This window comes from Pygoscelis adeliae, unplaced genomic scaffold (genome assembly GCF_000699105.1).
Source record: "Pygoscelis adeliae isolate BGI_AS28 unplaced genomic scaffold, ASM69910v1 Scaffold325, whole genome shotgun sequence".
Classification (NCBI taxonomy): Eukaryota; Metazoa; Chordata; class Aves; order Sphenisciformes; family Spheniscidae; genus Pygoscelis; species Pygoscelis adeliae.
This window is the reverse complement of record NW_008824769.1, coordinates 237,526-250,237: the sequence shown is the minus strand read 5'-3', so window position 1 is coordinate 250,237 and position 12,712 is coordinate 237,526. Positions and strand designations below refer to the sequence as shown.

The window sequence follows — 12,712 nt, the reverse complement described above, 5'->3', positions numbered from 1 at the left end:
GCAGCCCAGCCACAGCAGCACAGAGCTCAGCACAAAGGGAAGGGCAGGCCTCGTCGTCCAGGGAACACGCTGCATTTTCACAACCACCTGCCTGCTCAGCCCCATTACTTACAGGTGTGCTGAGTCTACAAAAGCAAAGTCTGGTGTTACAGAAAACACACATTGTCCAGTCCTTCATCTTACGGATTTAATCGCTGCTTCAAGTCAACACTGGATGAGCTAGCAAGGGGTTTGCAGGCTTGGCCTCTCTGGACATCAACAGATGACTGTGCACCTAAGCAGAGTGAGCACCCCCTCAAGGGACCTTGGATTTTAAGGACTGCAGCATCAGATGAGTAAGAGATTTCCCTGCTCCTCCAAAGCACAACCACGCATGCCCTCCACCTTCAAACACCCCGTTTAGTCAAAGACCACTGCACCCACTACTAAATAAAAGAACTAAAACTCTTCTTTCCTGAGACTGACCATTTTCTTACAGTGCTCTGAAGGAGCGCTACAGGGTCTTGCATTGGCCCTTGACTGCAAAACGCGCCTGTATTACGATCATGCAAATGTACCAACCCTCTTCTCATAGTAAGACATAGCAGTTCTCACCTGGATGAGACTTGTACTTCTCCTGTTTATCCAGCCCTGCTGAGGGAAGAAAATATCTCATCAGTGAGAGTTCATCTTTCAACAGTGACCACATGACATAACTGACAAACAACAATAAAAAGAACAAAGACCAAGGCAGCAAACAACAGAAGCAAACTGTTCATGCAACTCAAAGTCTATGCCAGTAACCATGACTCAGGGACGTAACAGGAAGCAGAGGTCAAGCTCCAAAACTATAAAAGACACCACTGTTGTTAAAAACTTAACACCAGCACAGGGATGGGCTCTCTTTCCACTTCCTAGCAGTCGTACAGAGACAAACATCTGAGGGTCCTGCAAGCAAGTAGTAAAAATTCAATGCAGCCTGTAATCCTATTGCAAAAATCAAAGAGGAAGCAGTGGGTGACACAGACCTTTCTTGGAGCGTCTAGGTTTTGGAGGAGGGACGGTTTGGCGGCGTGGAGGTGGAGAAAATGTGCCATTTCCTTAATAAAAATCCAAAAAAGCAAATAAATAGACAAGAGAGACAGTGAATGGAAAGTGAAAAGCATCTTGAAGAGTGAACAGGCAACAGAGCAGCATGACATGCCTCCCCTGGGAAGCAGACACTGTGATTTCTATGGGCTAAGCCCTAATCTCCATTTCTCCTAAGTGGACTCAGATGAGGCATGATCCACATCCCAAATACACACAGAAATCCACATTGTATTTATGCCCATTAGCCATACCACAGTACACATCAGACAAACTTCGCTGCACTTTATCTTTCAGAAGCAGCATCAGAAGGATAAAATAAAACCTTGTACCATTAACACCTGATAAATGCCAGGTGAGGTGCACCTCATCACCTCACTCAGGTGGGAAGGGATCTGGGGAGGTCTCTAGCAGCTAAAGCTTCTGCACTGAGCAGGGTCAGTACTGGACAAGTCCCCAGATGAGCCTGCAGAAGGAGTTCCCAGACCAACCCCTCCGAGGCATTTTCTTAGTTTCGAGGCTGTAATACGGGTTTATGGCAGCAGGAAAACAACAGAGGTACATACAGCCCGGCTGCCTAAGGAAACAAGGTTTACTCTCTGCACGGACGCATAAGGTATGTCTTTTTCACTACCACGACCCTCCTGAAAACTGTCAAACCCACTACGTTTCATGAAGCCTCAGAGCTATTAAGTTCCTTTATTCTTCTGAGAGTACGCAGCGGGGCAGGGGACAGAGAGCCTTGTGTATCCACATAGGGACAAAGGCCACCACAGGCATCTAGCCATCCCTGGGCACCGGAGGATACACGCAGGAGAAACATTATTAATGTCCCAAGTGTGAAAAAAGCCTTACTCAAATCTCTCCTCTCTCTCCTCTTCCTAGCCTTGGGGGGGGCCAAGGGCCCCAAACCTACCAAAAAAATCACATAGCCACAAAGTGAAAGCACACAAAGTGAAAGCAATAGGTTCTTTCGAGCCCTGTGCTCCTCAGGATCAACCTTCCAGAGACCCACGTTTAGGAGCTGGGCACTGTCAGCCCATTAGCCTCTAGGGCTGGATACTGGGTGTCACTGCAGGGAAACGGAAACAAGTTGGATTGCTTCCTTTTTTCTTGGGTGGTTTTTTGGGGGTGCGTTGCTTGGGTTCTTTCCTCCTGTGAGAGGCCGTGGAACAGCTCAATGTCAGGGCTTACCTTTGCCATCAGACCCACACTTGCGCTAGGGAAACAGCGGCCAGCCAAAACAAGAATTTCCTCTTGTTTTAACAAGTGGAGCAGGTCAAACAATTGCCACTGGTAGCAGAGAGTACACAGAGAGGTGCAGGATGAGAGACGGGAGGGATAAGGGACAGGCACTGGGACACCAGTATGTTAACAGCAGTCTCAGGGCAGCTCACAGCCATCGAACTGCAGCCTAACTCAGCCCGAGCTGTGATGGCTGCACACCCCAGGGAAGGTTCCTCTCCTCTCTGTCAGTACATGAGTGGGAAGAAACAGGAAAGTCTCTGCAATACATAAAGCACTGAACCATGTACTTCAGGGAGTAAGGAGGAGCCCAAGGACCACTCCTTGTACACTCCTGACTGCCTACCTTGCTGTCTCACACCCTTCCTTCCCCATCCCCATGAATCTCTCTCTCCCCATCTTCCTCCATTCCCAAGAGCAGGGTCACCCCTACAGGTTCAATTAGACTCGCAAAACAAAGGAGAGAACACAGAAGTGAAAACTCTTGTTCACATCCTTCAGCTGCTCTTCAAACTCTTCTGTTTCCCCTTCTCTAGCGAGGATCAGCCTCACTCACACTCCATGCTGAGTTCACAGACACGACACCTCAAGCACAGGAGCAGCTCCAGCAGCTGCAAATGCAGCCTTGGGCAGCACTGTGCTGTGGTAGAGTCAGGTATGAACTGAGACCTCAGAACACCTGCATCCCCCATCCATTGAGACCTCCCTGCTTGCTACTGCAACAGCCACTTGTTTAAGCCTTCAGATCCTGGGGACCAGCCCCGGAGATCGTTTGGTGGGCTGCACTGGCCACACAGCTTGACAGCATGACTGAGCTTTCCACATTTCAGCAAAGAAACATGCTGACAATAGCACAGCACACACATAAAGGAGATACAGTACCTATGCTCTCCATCGGTGTGTCAGCAGGCAGGAACCCTTGCTTTAGGAGCTGCTTCTTGATTTCATTATTCTCCACCTGGACTTCTGATACCATGTTGCAGGGAATGTACCCCTCCCTTCCTGCACATTCACCCCTGTAAAAGCCATCAGCGTCCTTGTCTCCGCATACCTGCAAGGGAAAACACAGGCCAGAGACTGTTTGTGCTACAGGGGCTGAGATGCACAGAGAAAGGGAAGCTAAGGAAACTCCCAAAATGAAGGAGGCTCTGCCTCCCAAGGTTTATGCTGTCCCTGGAACATCAGATGGATCCATACAGAGTAGGAGACGTTCACTAAGGTGTGCTCTTACTTTCAGGATCTGTCCCTCCTTAAATGGGAGCTCCTCTTCTGCTGCATCAGGGTTAGGAGACATAGAAACGGGATCGTAGTCAAAAAGAGCCACAAATATTCTAATGCCATCATCTTTAACAGACGTTTCTGAAGCGGTGCTCCTTGGAGGACCTGTGTGCAGACAGGGGACACACCAGAGATAACGTCAGCACCATTCCCCTGCCATAGCCCTGCACGGCTCAAATACTGCCTACTAGCCTCTCCCCTGCCATTTCCAATAGCCTCCCTCTCTCCTGCTGCCCAACTCTCTCCCCCTTGCCCGCTCACCTGTACTAGAGAGCAAAGGTTTCCGGATTTGGCTTCTTCTTACGCTCTTGTTCCCTCTTCTGCTGGGAGCCTGCCAGGTGGCTGTGCCAGGCAGCTCCTGGCCCCTAGGATCTTTATTACCGGACGCCTGCAACAGGAACCACCAGAGAGTTAGTAGCAGCCTCTGCCTTACGACTCGTGTGAACAGCGCTCAGCCCAAATGCACTCCACAAAGAGCAGTGCATCCAAATGCAACATTCCTCTTCAGGGACACTCTAGAGCTGAAAATACCAAGGGAGTTGGAAAACAGAACTAAGTACAGGCAGACACCCTGCCAGGCACCAGGGGCGATCCCCTTGGGGAGCGTGAGGACACAGGAAAGGGCATTTCGAGGGGAGGCAATGACATTACAGTCCTCATCTACACAAAGCTTTCACAAATCAGCTTATTTCACCAGGGATTTTCATTTGGGTCCCACAGCCTCCTGCCATGGGGAGGAAGACCCAGTGCGAAAAGGAATACTGCATCGGTGACACTCAGTCATTTAGCAGGAAAAGCAGAAGCAGCTAATACAAGAAAAGCCATGGAGCAGCACAGAACTACCGAATCTCTCAGATATTCTTCCGGACAATCCTAGAGGAGGGTCCTTTCTCTGGACAACACTGAACAAAGCAAGATACAGGCAGGTCAGGGAAGCAGAGGGAAGCTAATGCCACTGCAAGCTGCTTCAAAGCCAGAATAGGAAAAGTCACCCAACCCTTTTGTGCAAGGAGGTGCTACGTATTCCCTTCGAAGGATGTTCGAGCCTCCTTCTCCAGCCAGGTGACTTACAGTCCAGCTCCCAGCCCTGCTCCTCAGAGCTGCTCTCACACCTCAGCGCTTCCTTCTCCTGGCAGAAGGATTGCAGGCGCCGGCTCGGAGACCCAGCCCACTCCATACCCTGCTCTTCCACCATCTCCAGTGTGGTCAGGTCCCTTCTGCCATCCATGTGGGCAACCTCAGACTGACTGCAGCAATCACTCCAGTCCCTCTGGCAGCTCTGGGACCTTTCTGGCCACGGCCTGCTCTCAGGGGGGGATGCACAGGTCGAATCCTGATCATCTTCGGAGTCATATTCAATGTCTATTTCCAGGCTCCTGGGGCTGGAGCAGTGTGTTGCCATCACAGCAGGTTCTGCAAACCCTGAAACCACTGCTTTCCTGTGGCTTTTTCGTAAGGTGCCTTGTCTGGCACGACTGTACATATCAAACCCCTCCTTACCACCAGCACTGCTCACAATGTTCAGCTCTTCCCTGAGGCTAGGAGCTCTGTATAACCCGCCTCCCATCTGACTGCAGTTGCCCAGCAGACGACTGCAGTGCTCTGTTAAATCATTCTGTCTCTTCCTACCCATCTCAGGCCGACTTCGGATCTTCTCTCGATAATTATTTCCCTTCTTCTTGCTCCAAGTGGGACTTGCCCCAGTCCCAGACTTCGGATCATTCTCCTGGTAGCCCCAGTTCCAGTTTCCCTTTTTCTGATTCCAGGCCAGCTGCACAAAGGCAGGATTTGTGTGGTCGGCATCCCCTCTGGTCTCCTTAAAACAACGCTCCTCCCGCGGAGTCTGAGTGGACAGATCCGGGGAGGTATTACTCCCATCTGCCTTTAGAAATGGCTCCTTGATGTTGAGTGGCTTCTCTGTCCTTCCGGAACGGTAGGTAAGCGTTTCCAAGGAGTCTTGAGGGTCTGCCTTTTCCTCCATAACACACTTCTCATCTTCATCTTCATCCTCATCCTCAGTCACTTCAGGGATGCTAAACAATTTCTTGCTGTGGTTCTTCTGAAGCGGGAGCTCCAGTATCCTCTCCAGAATCTCCTCATCGCTGTCAGTATCACAAAGATCCATCTGTACCCAGCCCCCGAGAAAAGCCACAGCCAGGACAAGCAAAGGAAAAAAGAGAGGAAATAAACATTAAAAAGAGAGTCAAAGTTACAGCTGATTCCCTCCCAGCACAGCAGGATGGAGCGGCGACTGTGGTCTGCAGCAAAGCAAGGGTAGGAAGCAAAAGAGAGCAATGGGTCTTCTGGAAAAAGACAATCAGATGAACTAGCAATGCAGCGGAAAGCGAGAAAGGCCAATGCATGGAAGAGCTCCCTCCCAGCCCCTGCCTCTACACACACAACTGTCTGCAGCACCTTTCATCCTGCCTGCCTGACTTCCCACAGCTTCAGCATCCCCAGTCTGGGATGACGGGGCAGGAGAGGCACAGTTCCTCCACGGCTGTTCACTGCACGTTAGAGCTGATTGGATTCCTCCCTCCTGCGGAGGGAGTCTCACAGCCTGTGCTCACACACGGACACACAGTCCTCCCTTACCTCTCTGGCCTTGCACTAGAACAGAAGGAAGCGACCCTGTGCAGCAAGACACCCCTTGGAGATGTTGCTGCTACGGGAGGACCATCCCCAGGCCCTTCCCATCATCTGTCAAGGTCCAGCTCTACAGTAGCTCACTGCCTGCAAATCCAGGTGAACAGAGTTGCCACAAATACACATGAAAACCCTTTACCTCAAAGGGGTCACACAGACTTGTATTTCACTTGCAGCTGGGTAAGAGCCTACCAGATTACATAAAACTTTTGGGAAAACACTGCTGAATTTTAAAATTTGTCTTGGACCAACTGTAGAATTTATGTTTTGTCTCTTACTACATTTATACTAAAATAAAAAGGGAGAATCCTAGATGCATAGTGTCAGTCAGAAAATACCTCTGGAGGTCTCTTGTTCAACTCCCCTGACAGTTTATATCATGACATGTTCTAAAAACATTTACAAAGAGTTTACAAAGCATATGTAGCTATTGATGTTTTAAGCTACAGGCATGAGCAGGCCTGTTCAGAGATAATTAAAAACTGAACCATGGTGGGGAAAAAAAGGCAGTTGTAAGCTGCCCATTGATTATTCCAACCTCCACAACTTTTTCCAAGCAAAAGTTGGTCTTGAATTATATTTAGAATTGGTTGAAGGGGCCTCCAGAGGTCTCCAGTTCAATCTCCTAATTGCAGCAGGACTGTTGCCAACAGTAAATCAGCATCTTTGCTTAGCTGAGGCTTGAAAACACCAAAGAATGGAGATCCTCACCTCTCTGGAGACCTGTCCCAAGGCTGCACCACCCTCCTGGGAAAGAAGTTTGTACTCATGTCCAACATGAACTTCCCAAACAGCAACTCACAACTGCTGCCTCTTTTTATATCATCTGCCACGAACAAGACGACTTTGGCGCTCTCATCCTTTTAACCATCCTTCAAATAGTTGTAGGCAGCTACAAGATCTCCTGCTAGTCTCCTCTTTGCCAGACCAAAGATCACCTTCCTCAAACTCTCTTTACAGGACGTGCGCTCTAAGCTCCTACCCTGTTTACACCAATTAGGAATATGCAGAATATATAAATGCAATTATAAAATACGTTCAGTAAGACTTATTTTAGCTGTTTACAAAGTTGTGGCTTTTGATTTTGAGTTTTAATATAATAAATAGTTTCAGAAATTAAACAACTTATCTGAGATTAAACATTTTAAAAGCAGCATCCCTCCATTCTTTCATCCCCCAAATCATGAAAGAGTTGGCTGAGGAGTCTTGAGATAACCCAAAATGCTACTGAACACACAGAATCCTAGAAAACAGCCCTGCTGAGACCTGGCCCGCTTCAGTCACCATCTTCCTTCACTCTATAAGGCAGTGTTGGGAGCTCTGTGCCCTAAAGCTTCCTGCCCCTGATGCCCCCTCCCCATTCAGCATCTTGTCATGCTCACACCCTCAACTTGTCACTGCCAGAACAGAAAACAATCACTTTATCAGATCAAGAAGCACCAGTTTGCTCAACTCAACAGGATGTGCGTGGGGTTTTGGTGTTTCTTTTTCAGAAAAAAAAAACCCAAAAAACAAAACCAAAAACATTCAGGCCAATAAAACAGCCAGGAAAGAGAGACAAAGAACTGCATTCTTGACTGTTCTTATTTCTTCTTTTCTCCTTCCAGGGAAACTGGTTTTATTCCATTTTTTCCAGTGCAACTCCAACAACTGGAAGCCCTTTCAACAACTCCTTCCCAGGCAGCCCCAGCATCTCCAGCCACCAGGCTCTCCTGGGACTCCTGACACGCTGCACTGCAAGTCCAACCTCCCCACCCGGGAAGCAGAACGCCCTTCAGAAGGAGAAAAGGAGCGGCAGCAAATCTGCTCCAGTATCATTACACTGTCTGCTACTGATCATTTAATGCTCACCAGACCCATCCCATCTGTGCTGCAGGCTAGCAGCCACACAGGTCAGCATCAAACTACAGATGTTCTTTTGTCATGTGAAAAAAAAATGAGGCTACTTTCTTGCTATACAGGCATATCACATTTCCTGCAAATCTTTCTAGTTTCTCAGTCATTCAACCTCAATACTTTCCCTCATGCAGATTCATCTCAACTGCCGTAATTTGTATGATTATATACCACTTTCCAGTCGTGCAGTTTTAGGCACGTTACCTGTCACAGATGCATTGTAACACACTAACTAGCTTTAACTGTTTGAACTTGTAACGTGAATTAACATGATCGCTCACAGTTCAGCTCAATCAGCATTTCCTCACTTGCAACATTTGAACTGCAAAGCCACGGCTCCGCTCCTACAAGTCATCCATTCCTACAGAGAGCACCAAGGTCTAAGCAAAATAATCTGCACTAAGTTATTCACATTCAGGAGTGCCTGCAGGACTGAGGCCAAAATATTACATGCCTGTTTTGCCTTAGGAGGGAAGGTGGGTTGGTACAGGATCTACAGATGGGTGGACTTTACAGATTTCTATGTGTTTGTGCTGGTTTTGGCTGGGATAGAGTTAATTTTCTTCAGCGTAACTGGTATGGGGCTATGCTCTGGATTGGTGCTGAAAACAGTGTTGGTGACACAGGGATGTTTCAGTTATCGCTGAACAGTGCTTACACAGCGCCAAGGCCTTTTCTGCTTCTCGCAGAAGCCAGCGAGGAGGCTGGGGGTGCCCGAGAAGTTGGGAGGGGACGCAGCTGGGACAGCTGACCCCAGCTGACCAAAGGGATATTCTATATCGTATGACGCTGTGCTCAGCAATACAAGCTGGGCGAGCAAGGGAGGAAGTTTGCAGTTACGGTGCTTGTCTTCCCAAGTCACCGTTACGCGTGATGGGGCCCTGCTTTCCTGGAGACGGCCGAACACCTGCCTGCCGATGGGAAGCAGTGAATGAATGCCTTGTTCTGCTTCGCTTGCGCACACGGCTTTTGCTTTACCTATGAAACTGTCTTTCTCTCAACCCACGAGCTTTCTCACTTGAACCTTCCAACTCTCTCCCCCATCCCCCTGAGGGGGAGGCGAGCGAGCGGCTGTGTGATGCGGAGCTGCCAGCTGGGGTTAAACCACGACAGCGTTCACTGTTTATATCTATATTAAGAACTTGATCAATAGGATTGATTTTTAACTCTGGGTTCTAAAGTTCACATTACATTGTGTGTTTTTCCAACTAATTAAACCCTGTGTACATTCATTACATATAAACACCCTTCCCTCTCACAAAGAACCTGCATTTTTACTAGCTTAAGACAAAACTGGGAGTAAAAGCAGAGCGGGCAGAAACTAAGCCAAGCACTGTTGAGAGCGCTGGGCTCAGACCAGCACCTCCTCCTGTGAGCTGATGACATGGGATGGCTGCACTGGCGCTCCCCGCAAGCATTATTCTGCTACAAGTTACCTTTTCCCCATTCTCCCGATAACATGGCTCTCTCTGGTCCCACTTCTTCTCTTCCAAAGCTTCTGAAGACAGTTCATCTTCTTCCTCCTCTTCCAAAATATCTGAAAGGTCAGAACTACGGTTGTGCTCAGCAAAAAGGGTCAGCTGTCGTCGTCCCATTTCAGACATTTTTTCTTCTTGCTATTGAAAAGCGAAACAGATTTCCTCAGTCCTCTCAGGCACTCTATTTCAGCAATAAAGCAGCATTTTAACTTTCTCTAGTACACATACAGCTAAAGTGTGGCAGGAAATAAATTGGGCAGCACCCAATGCAGCAATTGGCACGTGTGTACACACACACACAGACACACAAAACTGGCAGAGACCTTTTATAGCCTGCAGAAGAACAGTACTGCGTAAGACTGTAAAACCTAGGGGCGTCAAATACAATCCACATCCCTCCATGGGCAGAGACATTCAACCAAGGTTAAACAAACCTCTCTTTTCACTCTGGACATTTCTTTCATCACCTCCTTGCCAGGGGACAACCTCAGGAATTCCTGGCAGCTGCTCCCACCCGCGCTTGTGTCTCGGAAGGTGTCCTCTGTCCCCTCAGCCTGGCTCGGGGAGGGCAGAGGCTCTGGGCTCAAGTGCTTCTCCTTTGCCTCTTTTTGGGACCTTTTGGCGACTCTTCCACGGAGCATGCATGGCAGGTCTCCATATGTATCTTCAGACTACTGTTAGACAGGCTTTCCAGCTCTGGCGCTTTGGTTACAGATTGCTCCATCTGGGAAACAAACCAAAAAAAGGTCATCAGAAACAATGAAACCTGGGGGAGATATCACGCAACACTTGTGCACCAAAACGGGGCCCTTACCACCCCAAACTCTCTGACACAAACACTATGCGTTCTGCGCTGTTGGCATATGAATATTTTGGCAGGCAATTTGCAGCTGGGAAGGTTGGCCAGCCCTGGAACAAACCCTCCCTGCCATTAGCTGCAAGTAGACACACGGTCTTTCCACTGCTGCAGCTCTGGCCACCACACGTGGCTCATGTAAGCCACAGAAGTGTATTGACAATAACTAGTTTTAGAGCAGCAAGAAGAGGAGCCCAAGCTACACAACAAGGTCATTTCCCACTCTCATCTGCCAGAGGAATATCCTACACACCACCTTGCAGGTTAGCTTGAGCTGGAGGGGAGAACACTACCCCAGCACTTCTTGGAGCTGGTAAGGGCTGTGAAGAAAAGGGGAATTAATGAAGAAGAATATACACAGAGTGTACAACTGCACAGATTCGTGGTTGGGTCACCTAGTTGGATTACAGAAATTTTAAATTGTTGCCTGTTTTCCAGTCAGTTCAGTCTGGTGTTTAAGAAAACCTCTGGATGATGGAGGTGTGGAACCCCAGGAACAAGGAGGGTAAGGCAGGTGGCCTTCATCAAGCACCCCTTTCTCTAACCCTCGCTCTAAAATAAGGCAGCCTCCACTGTATTTTGCAATGGAGCACAACCTTTTCCTTACGTACTAGGCACACTTTGAAAATATTTACAGGATCAGACCCCTAAAGAGATTTAGACACTGCAGTGCCTAGTTTCTAAATGTCCCCTGGGCTCAGGCAAAAGCCAGACAGGTCTAGATCTCATGTTTAATCTGACAGCTAGGATCCTTCTGCCCTGTTTCTCTTTGTTGACAGCCAAGTGAAGACACGCATCTCAAGCAAGAAGGATGATTTGCATCCTGGAAGCACCCATTTCACTCCACTGACTACAAAGGAGGCAAAGTGACCCACCCATGTGTAACCATCTACACTAGACATCTAAATGTGAGCAAATGAATCACAATTGACCTAAGGTACTGTGAGCAGCAAATGACCAGGGGCTGAAGAATGATGATTGAAATTTTGGACTCAACATCTCAATGCTCCTGTGTATTTACCTGGCCTTTGGTCTTGGGCCCACACAGCTGCTGATGCTCCAGCAATTATCAGAAGTCTTCCCTGCTTTTGTCTAACTGAGCCTTCGCAAGCTCACACTGCCATGATTAATAAAGTCATGCTGAATTTAACAGTTTGAAGCACTCCCCTGAATCCCCAATGTCAAAGGTCAGAATGGGAAAAAGATCCTTTTTCCTGATATAATACATCACACACCAACAGGACCCACTTCCCTCTTGTCACAGAGCAAGCACCTTATAAATCATTTACCTGTTTTCTTATGGCATCCTCAGACATCCTCACCACTGTCCTAAAAAAGCCCTGAAAGCACTCACCCACCCTACAGGAATCCAAATACCCAATGTCATGACAGCTTGCCAGTTCTTCTCCAGACATGGCTGCCTCGCTGTGCAGTCCACTAAGGTGCTCCACCATGCTAGAGTGCCTACTATGCCTTGCGCAAACCCACTAGAGTGGAGGAGACCCCTTCAAGTCAGAGAGCACAGCAATGCCAGACTAACATTGACATCAGTGGGAACATCCTTTTCACCTTCTCTCTCTGATGAATTCTTGCTTTCCTCACTCTACTCCTGATCTGCTTGCATACATGCGATCCAGTGGCGAGCTTCATCTGCTCCTCCAGGTACTCAACAGCAGCCAATACTCCCTGCTGGTTTGCCAACCACTGGATGATGGCCCAAAGACAACAGTGTGTCACAGAAAGAGAAAGATGCTCAGTGGCATTTTGTTCCATTCCTCAAAATGATCCATTCTCCTTCCCGGTACTGGACAGGAGATGTAAGCACTTACCTGCACCGCCGTCCCTTCGTCCAGGCCTTGCAATTCTGCTTCCCTTGAAGGGATAGGCTCCGTGCCGTCACCAGGGAGCACTGTGCTGCCAGCTTGCTGAGGCAGCATAGTCAGGCATTTCTTGTCTTGTGCAGCATCTGATCCCTGTGGGGAAGTGCCTAAAACCTGCACCAAGGAAGCACTGGGAGAGGAGAGGTGTGGCGAAGAGGCTTTCTCTGCCAGAGATCGCGCTGAGCCGTCGTGGCTGGAGAAGAGATCAGTCAATTTGGCATCTGAGCTATCTGTGGGAACTTTTTGTCGAAGCGGGAGTGCAGCCGTCTGGTGCGTGGGTGGGCTGCATGCAGGCAGAGAGCCCCTGGGTTCTCCACGGGGCAGTCTGGAGGTAAAAGTGGTAGAAACAGCAGAATCTGAAGGTG

The 12,712-nt window shown here is 48.7% G+C and overlaps 1 protein-coding gene across 1 annotated transcript in view; it reads right to left on the bottom strand.

Annotated features, from left to right (window-relative positions):
* BZRAP1 (benzodiazepine receptor (peripheral) associated protein 1) overlaps positions 1–12,712 on the bottom strand; it is a 50,580-nt gene that overhangs the window by 17,455 nt on the left and 20,413 nt on the right. Inside the window, 10 exon segments of the mRNA XM_009323609.1 lie at positions 595–630; positions 1,008–1,079; positions 3,196–3,364; positions 3,545–3,696; positions 3,853–3,979; positions 4,589–5,716; positions 9,570–9,749; positions 10,046–10,221; positions 10,224–10,335; positions 12,297–12,709. Coding sequence (XP_009321884.1) covers positions 595–630; positions 1,008–1,079; positions 3,196–3,364; positions 3,545–3,696; positions 3,853–3,979; positions 4,589–5,716; positions 9,570–9,749; positions 10,046–10,221; positions 10,224–10,335; positions 12,297–12,709 — 2,565 coding nt within the window.